Genomic DNA, 19,747 nt, shown 5'->3' with positions numbered 1-19,747 from the left:
CGGTCAGAATTTGCATGAACACAACTTTGCTTCACACTTGTACAACCTTTGACGGCCCTTGAAACAATCTTTATATATGTTTAGGGTTGTGAGAAAAGAAAGCCCAAACATCTATTCATGAATTGAATTGAAATCAATTCTGAAAAACTGAATTTCATAAACCTCGATAGATAGCTTATCTATCGAGAAGCTGTCGAGCATCGGGCTTCAGCAGCCTTTTAAACCTCGATAGATACTAGCTGTCGAGCTTTAAAATCCAGCACTTCTTCACTTGATTCTTGGATAGACTTACATGATTTTAACACTTGAACTTGAAACCTTGTTCCTTGAAGCATTAAACACATCATAGATCTACCCAATTACAAGTAAAGTGCGTTTTGTCAAAAGATTAGCCAATTCTATATTGACATATGTTCCTAACATTGAATCACATATGTCCTAACAATCTCCCCCTTTGGCAAGCTGTGACAAAACCACAACAAACAAATGAACATATGAGAGAAGTCATAAATCACTCAACTCATATTCACTTGTTGAATACAATAAAATCTATCCTAACAAAAACTCTTGAAAAACTTTGCAAGAAGAATTTGACAACCTGTATTTCTGAAACACTTTAAACAAAACTCATCACGGTATCTTAGTGTGAAACAGAAATAAAAGATTGCATACAATATATAAGAAGCATGTGCATAAAGAGAGAAAAGAAACGACACATGTAAAGATAGGTGAATAACATACATCAATAGATATAAACCCAAATATAAGTAGAATGTATGTCAAATGGTCACAAGACCAATATACATTAGGTAAATGTAAAAGAAAGAAAAGAAAATACCTAAAATCCTCACTATATCCCTCATAGTATAAACACTCCCCCTATCACAAAAATCTCCTATGCTAACTCTCCTCCTATGTATATGACTACTCTCATATCAAAACTACTCCCCCTTTTTGTCACGAGTGACAAAGGGTAAGTTCATCAAGTAGACATCTCATCATCACTGGACGAGCTAGCATCATCGTCCTCATCAGCATCATCACTGCCGGAGCCATCATCACTCTCATCCTCTGAAGCCGATGAAGATGGTGAAGTATAAGCAGTGAAACCACCCATGGCAGCTTTTCGTTGTGCAATACGACTAACACGGGTGTTCACCTGACACAACTCATCACTGCTTAAACAAGTGAAGAAGTGTTGTTCACTAAAGCTCGATAGATAAATCTATCGAGGTTTAATGAGTGATCTCGATAGCAGCTCGACAGATACAGTATCTATCGAGAATTACGAAATTCAGATTTCCAAATTTGTATTTCATGCATATGCAAGTTATTTGTGTAGGGTTTCTTTTCTCACAACCTTAGACATATATAAGGATTATTTTAAGGGCCGTCTAAGGTGATGCAACTTGATGCAAAGTGATCATTCACTCGAATTGTGATTGGAGACAATTTGCCCTAGTTCATCTTTTTGTTGTAGAAGCTATTGCGTTTGTACACCAAGGGTTTTGTAACCAATGAGCTTCTTGATTTTCATCGTCTGAATGAACTGAAGAACATTGCAGCCAACATCTTTCTCAAGTTAGTGTGTTAGTCACGTACTGGGATCTGTGCATCGATTGGTTTTTCACGTACTTGGAGCCGTGCATTGAAATGAGAGATTGTTACTACATTACAAGTCTGATTGTGTATTGGGGTAACGGTTTAACTGTAAGTTGGCATTAAGTACTGGGATTCCTTTTACTTGTAACTGCTTGTTTTGATAATAATGGATTATTGGGAGTGTTGACCTTAAATTAACCTGGTGGGGTTTCACCTCGGTGGTTTTTCCCATTTGTAAACAAATCACCTATGTCAAATTTATTTTCCATTGCATTTAACTTAGGTGGTGATTTGTTTGTGCTACCACACTTTTTGCATGTTAAATTGACTTAACTAATTCACTGGGCAAATTAATTGGTTAATTTACCATTGGGGGTCAATACATTCTTAGCCTATCAAGTGGTATCAGAGTAGGCACACTTTGATTAATTTTTAATCCTTGCTGTGTGATCTATTAACCCCTGTTAGGTTCTAAGGAATTAGGAACTAATGTATTAGAACTTCAATTTGTAATGTTGGCAAACCATGATCAAAATATTTTTAGTCTTGTTTTAGACTTACTAAAAGTGTGTTAATATGTAAAGTTGGAATCGAGTGTTCTACAGGATTTACTGTGTAAATTTGCCTGGCTTGATCAATCGAAAATTTTGCTTTTGGATTCCACCAAAATCTATGAATTGAAGCATCAAGTTGGTCACACAAGCCTTTAGGGAGCAAAATAGCGGACATGGCATAGATCGGAATTACTTGAGCAACCAATTTCATGAAAGTAGCTCTACCTGACCAAGACAAATTTTTGATTTCCAGCCACATAACTTGTTGTCCAGCTTCTCTTTAATAAATCTGAAATCTTTATTTCTGCTCTTGGAAAGAAAGAGGGGGACCCTAAGATAGGTGGAGTTTTGAGGCAACGTATTGAGTCCCCAAGTATGCTTAACCTGACTAATGAACTAAGAACTTACTCCTTTAGAAGGGAAACAGCCAAATTTCTCCATGCTAATAATCTAACCCGACCAAGAGCTAAATTTCTCCAGGTAGGATTTGAGGATGGCAATCTCGGCATATTTAGCTTTACAAAACAAAATAATGTCATCCGCGTAGCATAGCTTGGAGATGGGTGGAGCAGTGTTAGAAACTTTAACCCCCAAAAGCCTTTTTTGTGACACTTTCCTGTTTAAGAGCCTCAAGAGCAACTCACTTCCTAGGATGAAGAGATAAGGCGATAAAGGATTGCCCTGTCTAAGACCTCGAGAAGGGAAGAAGCTTGGACATTGGCCACCATTTAACAGCAAGGTAAACTCTATTGACGATAAGCATTGGTGGATGAGCTTGGTAAAATTGCTGCTAAACCCAAAGGCTTTAAGAACTGCTATCAAGAAACTCCATTCCATTCTATCGTAGGCTTTTTGGAAATCTAATTTGATACCAAGGTAACCTTTTTTTTCCCTATATGTTTGGAAGTATGCACAATGGCTAGTACCACATTCTCATTTATCCACCTATTCGGTACAAAGGACACTTGAGCAGGATCTATCATTTTGTTTAGCAAAGGTCTCAGCCTATTCACAATAATTTGCAAAGATCGATAGGGTGAAAATGGTTAAAATTTTGTGCACCTTTCTTTTTAGGAATAAGAGAAATAAAGGTCTTGTTGAATTCCTTCAGCAGCCAGCCATTGTGGAAAAAGCCCTAGATAGCAAGCGTTAGTTGATCACCAACAATATCCCAGTAGTGCTTATAGAAGAGCACTGGGAAGCCATCTGACCCTAGGGCTTTAAGAGCCTTCATTCCAAACACTACCTTTTTAATCTCATCTCTAGAGGGTACTCTACAAAGCTCCAAATTATCTTGATCAGTTACACAAGTTTGTATGAGACTCTCAAGATTCTCAGGAAACTGAGGATGCCTCGTATTGTATAAGGATAAAAAATTATCCAAAAAATATCTTTGAATATCCTCTCGGTCTCTGATCCAAAACTCATTTTCCAGCTTGATTTCAGAAATGTAGTTCATTCTCCTTCTAATGATGGTTGAAAGGTGGAAGAATCTAGAATTGCGATCTCCTTCTTTAACCCACAACTCTCTAGAATTTTTCCGCAATCGCAAATCTTCTCTGGCTAGCCATTCATCAAGCTCTAAATTTAGAGATGCTTCAAGATTGATGAATGAAAATGATAAAGAAAATGAAAAATTGGTAAAAAGGGATGGATATATATAAAAAATGGGATTATTATACCACGAGGATGGCAAAAGAGTCAGCAACTACGGTGTCTCCATCAGGGTCGACCCAACCTAATTTGGGGCCTAAGGCAAAAGATTTATGTGGGGCCTTTTATATGTATATATGAATTAAATAAAATTATTTAATGTTAATCAAATTGAGATTAATTTGATGAATTAAATACATAATTTAATGAAAAATACTAATTAAAACTAAGGTTAATTTCATACAGAGAATTGAATATCATAGTTGAAACATAAATTTAACAAAAAGAAAAAAATATATATTATTTTTTAAGAAGAAAATTAATTTATCTTGGATATATGACGATACATAGTTAATTACATTTATAATCTAATGTATAATCTATGATATTAATTGATGTGTGGCTTTGTGGTAGATTAGTTTACAAATATGAAAGTTTCAAACTATTAAGGGAGATTAATCATCATTGATGATCTAGCACATTTGTAAATTTTTTTTAAAGCCTTGTTAGAAAAAAAAAAATGCTAAAGTTACTACAAAATGTTCACAATATAATATGATAATAACAGTGGTTGATGAACTTCAATAATGTAATTGATGAATATTTAAAATATTTTTTTTGTGATTGATAACATGTCAATTTATAAATCTATAGTAAAATTTGTAATATCCTTAACATCACTAATAATTAAAAGTGCACAATTATTTGAAAAAATTCATATCTTTTATAAAATTTTGGCCCTTTTACAATGAGATGGGGGCCTTTTTTGTAAAGGGTAAATATTTTTTGTGGTGGGGGCCTTAGGCCTAGGCCTTGGGCCGGCCCTAGTCTCCATCAACAAGCACCGAAACATTACCACTAAGAACTTATAAGAGTCCCTTCCTAAACGTTTATTTACTTTTTTTGACTAATATTGATTTGTAGGTTAATCACTTAATCTTAATTTCTTCATATGATTAAAGTATTTACTTGGATTGATAGTGACGGTTGAGATGTTCAATGTTTATTAATGAAGAGCTTGATTTTTTGTGTTTCCATGAGTTTCTGATTCCTAGCTACTTGTAAGGTTTGCTTATGAGGTTTCACTTGGCCAGTCTATGTGATTTCACTAGAGTGTGGTTCCTTTTGATTCAGTGCCAAAAGGGTGTGACTGTCTTCATTTCCTGCTAGACATAGTAGGATGTGGTAGTTCTTAGCTTTTGGTTTAGGTATTGTTAGACTCTAGACAAGCTTATTAGGTAAAACCAGTAGTTGTTCCTCTTGTTCTATGACCAGCAAACAACTAAATTTGGCTTCTCGCATATGCCTAATTACAGTTTAGACTGTATGCAGCAGAAAATAATTGTTGCCACTCTTAAGGGTTGAATCTTTATCTTGACTCACCACTAACATTACCTTTTACCTACTATTAACAATTTGTCATATTAGTCAGTGTGAAATTTTTTGTGTTTATAGAGTCTCTCTGATTGTTTTGACATTAACATGTTCTAAAAATAAATTATTTTTCAAAAAGTATTTACTAGAAAATATTTCATTTTCCTATATTTTGCAACAACCATAAAATGAGTTGGAAAATTCTCTTAACTTTCTTTATTTAGCTCCACGTGAGATAGAATTGTTTTCTTTATTTAGCTTCACGTGAAATAGAGTTGTTTTCTAGAAAATATAGCGGAAAACAATTTTATCACATGCAAAGCTAAATAAGATAACGCTCTGTTTGTTTCGTTAGAAAACCTTCTTTAAAGATAGTTTTCCACATTTTCCAGTGTTTGGTAGCACAAAAAAAACCTGGTCAATGGAAAACTATCTTTGGTCAACGGAAAACTTTAATAAAAATAAGACTTAGTTTCTATAAGCTGTTTTCCAAAAAATTTTTTTGGAAAACAATCTTTCTCTCATGTGTTACATCTCCTATAAATATTATCTTCGTCTATAACCGTGGGAAACATAATTTTTTGGCGCCTTCTCTCTCTCATGGTAAGTTTTCTCACTTTTTCTCTCTTTCCTTTGCTTTTTCTCTCCTCACACCCTCACCGTCACTAACTCTGGTCTCTCCTCTTCCCATAGATCTCTCTCTTTAATTGTCTCTTTTATCTCTTTTCTCCATGTTTCTCTTCTCCTCTATAACACAATTCTCTAATTAGATTTTTATTTAATTCACTCATCAATCAATAGCTCCAACTTGCAAAGGAGAACAAATTTTCAGCGATAATTATTTCATTCCTCTCTACCAAAATCCCAATTTTTTGCTTTGAATTTCAAGCTCGATTTTCTTTTTTCTCTAAGAAATTTTCGATTTGATGGATTCCAGGCAAAAGTTACTTCTTTTTTGTACATAAAGTGCAATAAAATAAAATAAAATAAAAAAATAATAGAAGAAGAAGAAGAAAGAATGAAAGAAGTAAAATACGAAAATTTTAAACATAGTACCTATATTGCTCTAAATTGCTTTTACATGGGACAATCTTTACCGTGGACTAATAATATTGTTATATAATGAATGATAATTGTTTAGGAGAATTGCATTTGCTGGCAAATACATTTTTTGTTGGCAGATATTATGTAGTGATGATATAGTTAAGAAATAGTTTTCATTTGACCCCCCTTTTTTTAATACTGCCAAATATAGAAAAATACGGAAAACTATCTTTATATAAGGTTTTCTGTTGAAACAAATGAAGAGAGAAAATATATCTGTAATATATCTTTAGTAAACATATTTGTTAAGACTTTAAGAGGAATGTGTGGTTGTTTAGTACTTTCAATAGACATTCGTAATTCAAATTTTCTTACATTCATTATAATATGTAATTATCAAATTGAGAAAAGTTAATAAATACTCTAAGGGTATTTGTTAGTAAACTATTTTAATAAAATTTTTATAAGAAAAGAAAAGAAAAATTAATATTTTAACAACTTTTTTTTATTTTTCATAAAAATAGTTTCTAAACTTTCAATAAATACTCTAAGGGTTTTAGTTAGTAAACTATTTTAATAAAAAATTTATAAGAAATTTTTTTTTTAATATTTTAACAATTTTTTTTTTTTTAATAAAAGTAGTTTCTAAATTTTCTTTAAATTGTTTATTAACAATTATCCATTGGGTAACTTATGGGACCCGATTATAAAAAATAAATGAAGTTGTTGGAGGCATGGAGAATTCCGGCTGCTTTAACAACAACAGTTTTTCGCCTCAACAAGTGGTGACGTTGGCTAAAACAGAGTAAGCCAGAAGTACCCAAAAACCAAAATACAGAAACAGAGAATCATGGCAGAGGAAGGAAAAGCAGATGAGCAATTATTTCAGCTCCTCTCCAGTCTCCTCCACCAGGTTTCATTTCTCCCATTCTCTCTTTCGTTTTCACATCATAATATGATTTTGTAATGAGCTAAAAATTCAATCTTTTTACTTTCGTTTGCTATGGCGGTTGATTTTGATGCTTAGCTTATTGACAGGAATTAGAGTGAATAATCATCTAGGTATGCCTTGATAAGCTTCTGGTTACAGCTTTCTCTCAAAATTATGATCTGGGTATTAATGGTCTCGGCAAAGTTTGTAAATTTCTGCATTGGATTTGGTGATCTTTAAGTCAAATTTCACTTGTTGAAGCATATTTTTCCTAATAAATTGGGGAAAGTTTGTAATATGTTGCCATTGTAATCTCCCCCCTCCCCCTTATATTTTCATTGTAATTGATTTGTTACTATTTCTTTCTTGTCTTGTGTGGTCTTTTGGAAACAATTTTCAGCATATGATTAGGTTAATAGGAATGAATTTCGCATAATCACGCTCTTGTCTACACTCTTGTCTACACTATTGTGCAATAATTTTTTCTACACTATGCTATCTAGACGCTAAAATGCACCGGAGTGGCTAATCTTGGATACAATAATCTTTGTTACTTTGTGTTAGTACTTCTTTAATAGGAAAGAAGACATCAAAGGTTCTTCATCTAATTGATTGAGATTCAAAATTGATCACACGTCAAGAGTTAGGAATTCCAAATCTACTAGGATGGAAATAATCTTTTTGTTGTTGTTGGGGGAGTGCCCACCAACTTGTAGAGTTCAAGCACTTGACATATTTGGCAAAGGAGTGACATTTGACATGTGTCTCAAGCTTTTTCAGAGTTGCCTATCACCAGATAAAAATGCTAGGTGGTAGGCAAATTGGAGTCAGTCTAAAATTAATAAGGATAGATAGGAATTGGCAGTTTATAGTCCTCAATGTATGTGCTACTCTTAAATGCCATCAATAAGATTAAGAAACTAAGTGGACTAGTGGCATATTGTATAAAAGATCCATATCACTGACTATGACAGTTACTATAAATACAGGAATTTAGGAAGACAAAGAGCAGAATATAAATGTGTAGATACAAAAACAGAAACCTATAAATCTATTAATCATAATTAAGGGTATAGCAACAAAAGCAATAGCTGTTGATACTAACTATGCTAGTACTACTAGTAGTTTTAAGTCATTACTGCTCTCAAGAAGGGCATCAATGGATCCATATTCGTACACCTGTATCTGAATTTTGTATTAACATAGAATGGATACTTCGGTTAACTCGGGGCCTTACTCCAGAGAATAAGGGCTCATGTGCAGGTTGTCTTCAAAGATCCTCGCCCAATTTGGTAAGATTGATTACGCGCGCGCAAACACGCACAAATATTTACAAGAAAAAAGAAAAAATCAATTAGTGCATGGTATTTTGAAAGGCAGCACTGTTTACCATCCATTATAGGCTTCCTGTTCTTTCCATAATGAGTTTGAAAAGACTGATTGGACAAATTCAACTGTGACTTTCTACTCAAGTTCCTCATATAGTTTTTTATTTTATTTTATTTTATTTTATTTTTTATTTTTTTATATATATATTTTTAAGTAATAAAGATATATATTCAAAAATACTGCCTCATACAGAAAAACATAAGACAGAGATAAAAATTACAGAAAAAGCTGATAAAAAAAGAAGGAAAAGATACTAATTACAAAGAAGAGAGCTAAGGAACATATGGAGAGAGTCACTAGAGGTGAGTCCCCAAGCCCTAGATCAATCAAAAAGGGAGCCACTAAAAGAAACCAATAACTGATCATCAGAACTTTCCATGTCCTCCAATTTCGCTCCCTTCACACACACCACATTAAGCATAGCGGAGCTAAATTCCAAATGCTAGACAAATGCTTTCCAGGCCAATTCCACCAACTAAAGAGAGTATCTACAACTGATCTTGGCAAGACCCAAGAAATCCCAAAAGATCTAAACACGAAACTCCACAACCGGTAAGCCTTAACACAATGCAATAGCAAATGATCCACCATCTCTACATTACAATGACACATAATGCACCAGTCAACAAAGTCCATACCTCTACCCCTCAAATTGTCACTTGTAAGGATTTTATCCCATACAACAGTCCACACAAAGAAAGAAACATGCCGAGGGGCCTTAACCTTCCAAACACCTTTCCAAGGAAATATAATGGGTAAGGGTCCTCTTAACTTATTATAAAACGATCGAATATCAAAATCCCCATTCTTCGACAACTTCTATTGCATACGATCTCCATTCTCAGTTGGAGGTAAATTAGAGCCCAAAGTACGGAGAAATGCATTCACACCACCCATTTCCCAATCATTTGGTTTCCCAATGAAACGAACGTCCCAACTTCTCCGTTCCTCTATCCCCAACCGTTCAAGAGAAGAGGCCATTGATGCCCCTTTATTGGAGGCAATCCCATACATAACTGGAAAGGTCAATTGAAGTGGATCATCCCTACACCATTGATCTATCCAAAGCTTCACTCGAATTTAGAGCTACAACCCTTTTCCAAAGCCTTGTCTCCTTAACTCCAAACCGCCATAACCATTTTCCTAGTAAGGCTTTATTAGAAGTAATTAATTTCCTTACTCCTAACCCACCAATTTCCAAATGTGCACACACCTTATCCCATCCCACCAGATGTGTCTTGGAGTCCCCCCACAAAAAATCTCTTTGCAACCTCTCCATTTTATTGGCGACATGCATAGGGATTGTAAAAAGAGAGAAAAAGTAGGCCGGAAGACTAGATAATGTACTCTTAAGCAACATCAGTCTTCCACCTTTTGACAAATACATCTTCTTCCAACCAGCCAACTTGTGCTTAATTTTCTCCAATATAGGATTCCAAATAGTAGGGGACTTGTAGGATGCCCCCAGTGGCATACCAAGATAGGTCATAGGCAAAGACCCAATTCGGCAACCCAAGATCTCTGACAAGACATGAATATTAGGAACCTCCCCAATGAGAACCATTTCACTCTTGAAAGCATTAACCTTTAATCCTGTCACAGTTTGGAAACAAAGAAGGAGCATCTGAACATGTAGAATCTGCTACTTATTTGCATCCAAAACAGAATCGTATCATCCGCAAACAAAAGGTATGAGACACCCACCCCTTCACCCCTTCTACCATTAGCCTTGAAACCTCAAAGTAAACCAGCACCTTCAACTCTTTTCATCATCTTACTGAAAACCTCCATCATAACCAGAAACAATATAGGAGATAGCCGATTCCCTTGTCTCAATCCCCTCAAACTCCCAAAAAATTCAATTGGAGACCCATTAACCAAAACAGAGAACTGGGCTATAGATATGTATGTACGGATCCACCTACACCACCTCACCCCAAATCCTATTCTCTTCAACAAATCTAGAAGAGCCTCCCAATTCACATGATCATAGGCTTTCTCAATGTCCAGCTTACAAATAACCCCTAGAATCTTACTCTTTACCTTACTATCCACACACTCTCTAGCAATAAGAACTGAATCAAGTATCTGTTTGCCACCTACAAAACTGTTATGAGACTCAGATATCAACTGATCCAAAACCTCTTTCAAGCGCTTTGCCAAAACTCTTCAAAACTTCTTAGGGATTGCAGCTATGAAAGTTGCATTAAGAGATTTTTCAAACTTAATGTGTTGATAAAACTCTTCAAACACAGCAAAAATATCTCTTTCCACAACTCCCCAACAATAGTGATAGAAGGCCATAGAAAATCCATCAGGACCTGGAGCTTTATCTCTTTCCAACTCTTTAACAACACAAAGAATCTCCTCTTTTTCAAACCTTCGTTCAAGCCAGTCCCTCTCCAACCCTTTAATCTGATCAAACTCCAAACCTTCCATAAAAGGCCTTCACTCCTCTGTCTCCTTGTACAAGTTTTATAAAACTGTACGTCTTGGTCCACCATCTCTGATTCACCCTCGTAAGTAACCCCATCCACCTCAGCATACTAATATGATTATACTTTCTCCGGTAGTTAGCCACATTATGGAAGAATTTGGTATTGTTGTCTCCTTCCTTGATGCAAAGCATCCTCAATTTCTATCTCCACGAAACTTCTTCCAAAGAAAGAAGGTTCTGTATTTAAGATCTCATCACAACCTTCTCATCTATCTCCACTTCTGAAAGATCAAACTCCCCTTCTTTAGCATCCAATAATTTCAAGGCCTCCAATAGCTCTTTCTTCTAACAACCTACATTTCCAAACTCATTATGGCTCCACTGAAAAATGTCTCCTTTTAGAGCCTTCAACTTCTTAGCAAGCACAAAACTGGGAGTACCTGAGAAAGAGTATTGATTCCATCACGAATGAACCCTATCTGTGAACCCCTTTGTCTTTAACCACATATTCGCAAACCTAAAAGGACTCTTCCCCCTCAATATCCTCTCTGCCTCCACTAATATGGGGAAGTGGTCTGAGAGAGGACGAGGTAAGACCCGCTGGATCACATTCGGATAGTGATCCTCCCAATCATGAGAAACCAAACCCTATCTATCCTGGACATCGAAGGTTAATCCCGAGCCACTAGATCAAGTATAACTCCTTCCTTCCAATGGCGAATCTATCAAATTAAGCACCTCAATGAACTCAGAAAAATTCTCCATAGCCGGAGTAAGGCGCGATCCCCCCAACCGTTCACTTGCGAAACGAGCAACATCCCCTATGTGACACCATGGAACGTCCCAAAGATGCTGAATTCCAATCAGCTCACCTCACATCTGCCCCCTTAAGTTATTATAATTTGGGCCGTAAACCCCAAAACAAGCCCAAATAAATCCATCCCCCACACCCTGCCACCGAACCGATATGGAAAAGTAACCCACCATTACTTCCAACTTTTCTAAAACCTTTCTATCCCACATCATCAAAACCCCACCAGCTGTTTGATCCGCATCCAAAGCCACCCAGTCAACATAAGGACAAATCCAAAAGCTGTAAACCAATTGTCTATCCATACCAGCAAGCTTAGTTTCCTGAAGGCAAACTACATCACAATTCCACTCTTGTAGTAAATTTCTAACCACCAAACGTTTCCGTGAATCATTCAATCCTCAAACATTCCATGATAGAATTTTCAACTTCATAAAAACTGTTAACTCCCTACTCCAATCTCAGTATTGCAGTCAAAGAAGGCTATCTACCATCATAGTTAACCGAGGAAATCAAATTCCTCAACTCCCTCTTCCCTTTGTCCTTGGACACAGCTTTCCAGTGGGTTGCATCTTTTCTATGTAGCAAATTGGCAGCCTCAATCTCCCTCTCAAGCCTTTGTAAAAGCATAATACACATCTCCTCATCTCCTCATCTCTCTATCAATTTACTAAAACTAGGGATTCTATGTTTCACCCAATTAGAAATATCCAAAGTATTTTCAAGCCCCAAAACCTCACACCACTGTTCGACTTAGGTGACACAGCCAACCCCAGAGGAGTGATAGTCATCAAAGGGGAAGGACTATCCACATTACCTAACCCCAAGTCTGCACTAACCGCTTCTCCCTTTGTCGATACTCTCACCTTAGTATAACCACAGTCTGCTGAAACCACTAACTGGTTACCCTGATGAAGAGTATCTATCCCTTGAGAAACACTTGCAAAATCAACCCAACCACCTTCATCTCCATCTTGGACACCCAAATCTGCTATCCCAGCTCTTGATAAACTCAAAAAAAAGTTGGACAGAAAAAGACCCATTGATGCCCTATAACTCTCTGTTTTTGCTTTACCCAATGTCATCGAAGGCTCACCTGCGCGAAACCCATCAGAAAAAGGACATGTGACCTCCATTGATGAGTTCGCGAGTCGACCCATCGCCTCGATCTGAGGAACAAAAACCTCATGAGCATAATCAGAGCTCGTCACCGTCACCAATGAGTAAGTTAGCACTGTATCGGCCTTACCCGATGTCATTGGTGACTCTTTGGTGTGAAACCCACTGGAAACAGAGCTATCAACCTTCCTCGCAGGCTTTGCAGGTCGACCCATCCCCTCGGTCTAAGCAACAGAAATGTCGTGACCTATTTTGGAGTTTGCCACCATCACCAACTTATGGGCTTCGTGTGTTAATGGTCTCGGGTCAGCCAGGGAAGAACTCTCACCAACTTCAAACCTGATTGGGCCTGTAAACTTCGGGTTCAGTAAATGTGGAAGGCCGAAGGTTGTGTCACAACATGGGTCTGAGCCCACAATTGGCTTTACTTGACCCCATGGGTCACAATTCATGCCTAAGCCCACCATGTGCTCCTTTTGACCTCTTATGACCCATTTAAAGCTATTAAATCCACCTTTATTGCAATCCCATGCAACACGTCTCTTTCCTTCTCCAATGACCTCCACAGTCAAGCCCTTCCCTGTCCAGTAAGACTTCCTCAGATCACGTTCTTTTCCATATACAGATTCATTCAAATTTGAACTGAATCTTAACGGAAATCACTTTTTATTTCCTACAAGATATATCTCACCCAAATTAAAATTCACATTAATGCACCGAGAACCCATATCTCCTCCTCCTCCAAGAGCCATCAGACATGGTTTGCCCGCCGGATTTTTGCTCAACACCATCTGTTCACCTTTTGGATTCTGCTTCACCACCCTATCTTCCCCTAAGTGCAACTTCCCCTTATCATGGATGCTTAACAATAGTGGCTGATTTCTGCCCCTGACTTGTGCTTGATGGCCACACATTATCTCAGCAAAAGTTTTAGACGTTTAAATCCCTGAGTTATCCTTATGAGGCTGAGCAACAAATTTCGAATGATCAAAGCCACCATTCACATAGTATTCAGGTTCCAGCATCTTCCTTAGTTCTAACCCAAAAGCCCTTCACCCATTCTTTGTTCTACCCTTCGAAATAATAACAGACCTTTTAGACCTGCCAACTTTGAATTCAGTAAATAGTATGAACTGGCCAAAAGAGTTGGAACTCTTTTGGAAAGTATAAGCTATATCACCCTTTCTGAAAGTAAAAAATTGTTTGGGACTAATCCTAATGACAATGTGTTCCATATTCTTCATTAGCCATTGTGTCGCATTCTTACCCATAAAAATCGATTTCATGAAGTATTTTCCCCATTTGAAAATCCTTAAAGAAAAATACTGTCCCCCTTCCTCTACCACCAATTGAACAAATTTGAATTGAATAAAAAAGCTGCGAGAACCACCCATAAAATTTTGATCAACAAGAACAAAGGAACTAAGTATCTGGCTAAGTATGTGCTAGCTCTCTCTTAATCTAAATAGTTCCTCAAATTAATCTGGTTACAATTGACGTACTACTGTTTCCTTGCTTTTTGTTGTTGATTTGTTGAACTCCAGTTCAAACTTGTTCAGGACTTTTTCTTGTAAGGTTCTCCAATCCCACTAAAGCTCTACTCCAAAACCTAGGGTTGCAGCAAGTGGCTTTTTTGCTCGTCTATCCTCTTACATTATATCTTTCTTCCAAACCCTGGATTTTGGCTCTTTCTTCTCGGATTCAATTCCCTTATCCCCTCTCTTTTCATTTCAATAATTACAATAACCTAGCCTTTACTTTTTGTTACATCTGATTCCTCCCTGTTTAGTATTTACCCCAACCTTATATTTCTCTTCTCTAACTTTTCCTCACCTAGGTGGTGTGAGTTTGGATAGTGTTTTAGGCCTGGAGTTGCGTGTTGTACGGAATCTAGCAAAATCAACTTTAAAACTAGGTCTCATGGCACTATTTACATATTTAAAAATTATTTTGCTATAGTGTTTTCAGTTTTCAGTTTTCAGTTTTCAACAATAGGCGATATCCAAACAGACTCGTAGTGTCTTTGTACATGTAGGTAATGGACAGCAATATAAGCCACTTGTAAGAGGCAAATATTACAAATATAACTAGGAGCATGAAGCCGTCTCCTCAAGACACAGCTTTTACATTTCTACTCTCATCTTCTCTCCTTCCATTTCTTTCCATTCCAAACATACCCTGAATGTATGGATATACGTTTGAAGCATATTTAGTACAAAAAAGCTTAAGATAGAGTAGGAAAATTCCCTGTTCCATCAAGGGACAATATTTCATGAATTTACAATGAAATAAGATAAGATTCATTAAAAAAAAAAATCTTCTTCAATAAAAGAAATAAATTTAGATTTATATGTTTCAAAGAAACATAAACAAGACTAGAAAACTAACAAACAAGCAACATATAACCAAAAATTACAACATACAAACTTTTTGTCAGCTCGAAGCTTTTCCAGAGGTTGGCAAAAGAAATCAGCGTCAGTACGCATAGGCCAACCTAGCCGAAAACAATCAACTGACCTACAATTCACACCAACATAATTTTTAATAATCTGTACATATGAAATTCATATAATAAAAAATACAAAAAATATAAAAAAAACCCATTGTACCAGAAGTATTCATTTAAATCATCATAATTTCTCCACCGAGAATGCTTTGCTTTTCCTCTTCTCCTTTTAGCTTCCTGTAAAGCACAAAATAAATGGTAAGACAAAGCAGTCAAATATCAATAGAACAAAATGCATTTTTATAGACCCAACAGAACGTGCAAAAGCAACACCTTTGCTATTGTCTCATATATTGGAGTTACCACTTTCTTTAGAAAAGCCTCATCATCACCACCATAGACTGGCTTTACAGGCTCACCAGTCATTGGACTAATTCTTCCATCCAGCATCCCATACAACTCAAAAGCCATCTATAAAGATAGGAGTACAACAACTGAATAATTATACTTAAATCAATCAAGATACTCAATTTTCAATGATAGTAACCAATTCAATGAGACTATAAATATCATAAAAGTTAATAAATATCATAAAAACTATAAATATGAAACATGTATAAGAACCTGAAAATTCAGAGCAAGTCTATTAAAATTTATTCTGAACATCCATAATTTATCTTTTAAATTGGCCAAAGTTCAACCACTCCATACCTATTCTTATTCTTCTTCTTCTTCTTCTTCTTTTTTTTTTTTTTTTTTTTTTTTTTTTGGGTTTGAGACCCAAAATTCCACAACTCAACTAAAGAAATTTTTTTTAGTATAAGGCAGAATGTATGAAACATGGTAATGGCCAGGATTTACTACAAATAAGTTTATGGAAAATTCTGATGTACACCATGGTTCAACGTTTTAGAAATTTGTAATGGTATACTTGTTACAATGATATCACTGCACACTTTAAACCTACCAACCTCTAATGACTAGACGCTTGACAATATCTCATTACTTGAATAAACTGTAAAGGTTTATTTATGGAATTATTATTTTAAGAGAAAAACCTCTATCTCTGTTTCCTAAAAAAAGGGGAGAGAAATATTTGGACATAATTAGTACATACTCATCAAAATGTTTAGACTGAACAAGCTAGATATTGCTTACTGATTAATATATTTATTAGTAAGTCCTTAGCTTGCAATATTACACTACCTATGAAGTCTATGAGAACAACAAAAACCAAGTACATGAAAGCCTGGGGTGGCACCTCTATCATATTGTATAAAGTAATTTCAAAAAACCACGAAGTCAGTGAGTTGACTTGCATATTCTTGCAGCCCATTCAACCCCGCATACATCTTCCAAACCTCTCCTACCAATAGATGATAAAATTGCAAATAGGAACAAACATGTATCCCTTCACATCATGACCTTGGCATTCCCAACTACTCGCTATAGCACATCAAAAATCAAATGAAAAAACAAATTATGTATATTTTTTCAGTTATAATCTCTTTATAATATCTAGTAAAAAATTATTAAAAGTAATTTTGTGATATTTTGGTTCCTTCAACTTCCATGCAACATCCCCACACTTGAATTAATTCTCATAAGTATCTAAATCTCTCATACATCTCCTTACGATTTAGAGCCCTAAAGAAATGAAAAAGAAAGCTAATTCTTTTTTCTCTCATTGCAATCTCAGGAACAATTTGAACTGTACATACATGATGATAAATATAGCAGAGGCATTCTGGCATGAATCTCAAGTTTGAAGCTTCTCCCCATATAAGAAGATATAAACCCATGTATAGTAATTTTCGCTGCTGCACTTCTTGTTGAATTGTTGGTAACCTGCCAATTAAAAAAGCCATAAAGTAAGAGCAATATATCAAATCATGAGTGCCTGACCGTTTAGCATCAACTCGCATGAAAGAGAATAGGAAATGCCCAAACAGAGAAAATAAGGTGCTTTTTAAGTACCAACTACAGCAGAAGGAAGCAGCAGTATAGCACTGTTGCACGCAACACTATAACTAATTCACTTGGCACTTCAAAACAAAACATATTTTTGAAATATATATATAAAAGAAAAAAAGACAAAAAAAAAAAGGAAGCCTCACCAAAGGCTACTTTTGCGATCGAAATACTTGCACCACCTTTTGTAGTTTTTAAAAAGTTTCTTCATCACTTCTGTCAGAGCACGATCATTCAACTAAAGAGGCAAAAAGTAGCATATGTTATGGAAAATTAAAGATTGGCTCAGAAAGTAAAAATAAAATCCCAAGCAATCTAAGAAAAATAAGACCTTGGGTTGCTGATCAGGCTTTGGAAATTGTCTTATGCGTACATTTGCAAGCAACAGAATCAAGTGCTCCCTTTGATTCTCAACATTATCTTTCTGTATATTAATAAATGGAAAGTAGCCTGCTGATTAAACATGAAAAACCAAGTAATTGTCAACAAACAATTTGGCAAGTCACCTGAAAACCAAACATGGCCTGAAGCCAGTCTAGAATGTCTTCATTTACTTTCTTCTGGTGGTCCTTTGGCCATGGCAAACCCCTGATGTTACAAAGTGCAGAAACACTAGCTTGAATCTGCAAATAAATAATTCAAAATCAAACTCAAGTGTGCAAGAACTAAGGAAAATCAACTATTCCACACCAGAAAACTGGAACAAACCTCAGGATAATAGCCTGATTTTCACTATCTGGATCAAGAGGAAGAATATTATAAGGCTTATATAACTGTTTCTTCTCCTCGACCTTAGCATGAGCTTGCAAAATCTACAAAAAAAATCAAAAGGGAAACACTATCCAATTACCACAACAAAAGAGAAAAAAGAAAATAATTACTACATCCATATATATAAATGCAACCACAGCACATGAGGGTTCTCGGACAAAAAAAGTATTCTTTTCAAAAAGTCCCAATATATTGATATCATTCAGAAGTAAGATGTAAAATGCATTCAGTTTCACCTCAATAGACATTGCAATAGCCTTCAAAACCTCAAATAGGACAGAAGCAGTTTGATATGCTTTTGTAAGTTGGGCACTGAGTCAGGAGCATGAACTTAATATCAAATAAATATAATGCACTAGAGCCAACCCCCAAGAAAGTAATCAACAAGACATCAATTCTCTCAGAGAACCAACCAGTCATGTTTATCAGCAGCATTCTGCAAAGCTTGAATATAATTTTTGTAGTAATCCTGATAAAATCTCTGCATTTCTCAAGCATCACTCTTCGCCCCCCTTCCTGCCAATGTCGTTTCATTTTCCTGAAAATAAAATAAGAGTGGATAAATATTTCTTCAGAGAGACCCTTGATTAGAAATTGTAGGGAATTAAAGCCAAAAGGTAATGACATCTTGAAACATTATGGAACACTTTCTAAGGTAGGGCAAATTAGTTTTACTCCAAAAGGAAGAAAAATGAAAAATGAAAGGAAAAAAAAAAGGAGAAAGCAGATAGAAGGCACTGAACATGTATATCATTTAAAGTCAGTCTTCACACAAAAGCAATATCTGAGATAAAAATACCAGATCACCATTGAGACTATCAAGCAGGTACAAGACGAGTTTGAAATGTTGTCTGGTTTGACGGCCAATTCTGGTTAGAGTGAGGTGTTTTCTAAGCTAAGTGCTGATCAGCACTTAGGGTCAGAAACTCCAATACTCGAGTGTCCTCCTTTGTTTCTTGATTCAATTGAGTTCTAACTTGGTCCTAGCAGTTTGAGGAAGGTGGAAGAGTAGAATAATACAGCTGCAGTTATGAGACATATATGGAATCTCTTTGCTCAGGCATGCTCTATCATGGTTGCTTGGGTAAAGCTTTAGAGCAATAAGCATTTGGGTAGTTAGAGTCCCACAAGAGAGCACATGGGAATGGAAAAGGATCCTCAGCTTGAGGAACAGAGCAAGATATTTTTTGAAATTCTCAGTGGGACAAGGAGATACTATCTTCCTTTGTCATGATTTTTGGCATCCTGATGGACCACCATATTCTAATTTTTTCCTCTGTTTTTTCTCTTTTTTCAATGAAGTTTATTACTTATCAATATATATATATATATATATATATATATATATATATATTATGAATAACCATATAGCTCTCTGTGACATGGCAAACAAAATGACATTAAAAAATTTTTTTACTTCAAGATGATAAATGGTCTTGCCGTGTTGGCCCCTGGTTAGATCTGAGGACTCACTGTCTATTCAGCCCAGACTACATAAAGTTGTTTTGAGTACTGCAGACTCAATTACTTAGCTTCCTTCAAAGGATGCTAAATATTAATGTACTTCAACTTGGAAGCACTTAGAAATTCCCCTTTGTTTCTTGGTTGAAGTTGGTATGGTTTACAAAATCTATTCCAAATCATT

The 19,747-nt window shown here is 35.8% G+C and overlaps 2 protein-coding genes across 8 annotated transcripts in view; one reads left to right on the top strand and one right to left on the bottom strand.

The window, feature by feature from the left end:
• The window catches only part of LOC126724163 (callose synthase 2-like), a 176,381-nt gene that overhangs the window by 153,842 nt on the left and 2,792 nt on the right, over positions 1-19,747 (bottom strand). For 2 of the 7 annotated variants that reach the window (XM_050428522.1, XM_050428521.1), the window contains exons 1-2: positions 17,838-17,954; positions 17,663-17,755 (exon numbers count right to left, since the gene is read on the bottom strand). The exons of 2 other annotated variants lie outside the window; for them this stretch is intronic. In XM_050428522.1, the coding sequence (XP_050284479.1) occupies positions 17,663-17,755; positions 17,838-17,852 (108 nt within the window). In that variant the 5' untranslated portion in view covers positions 17,853-17,954. Of the gene's footprint in view, positions 1-17,662; positions 17,756-17,837; positions 17,955-18,338; positions 18,415-18,515; positions 18,641-19,747 lie in introns of those variants that run through there. 3 more of the 7 variants (XM_050428520.1, XM_050428519.1, XM_050428523.1) reach the window with 3 other exon arrangements.
• Positions 6,973-19,747, top strand: part of LOC126724170 (uncharacterized) — an 87,792-nt gene continuing 75,017 nt past the window's right edge. The window contains exon 1 of the mRNA XM_050428536.1: positions 6,973-7,140. Within this exon, the coding sequence (XP_050284493.1) occupies positions 7,078-7,140 (63 nt within the window). The 5' untranslated portion in view covers positions 6,973-7,077. The remainder of the gene's footprint in view (positions 7,141-19,747) is intronic.

This window comes from Quercus robur, chromosome 4, assembly GCF_932294415.1.
Source record: "Quercus robur chromosome 4, dhQueRobu3.1, whole genome shotgun sequence".
Lineage (NCBI taxonomy): Eukaryota > Viridiplantae > Streptophyta > Magnoliopsida > Fagales > Fagaceae > Quercus > Quercus robur.
This window is presented reverse-complemented; position numbering and strand designations above follow the sequence as displayed.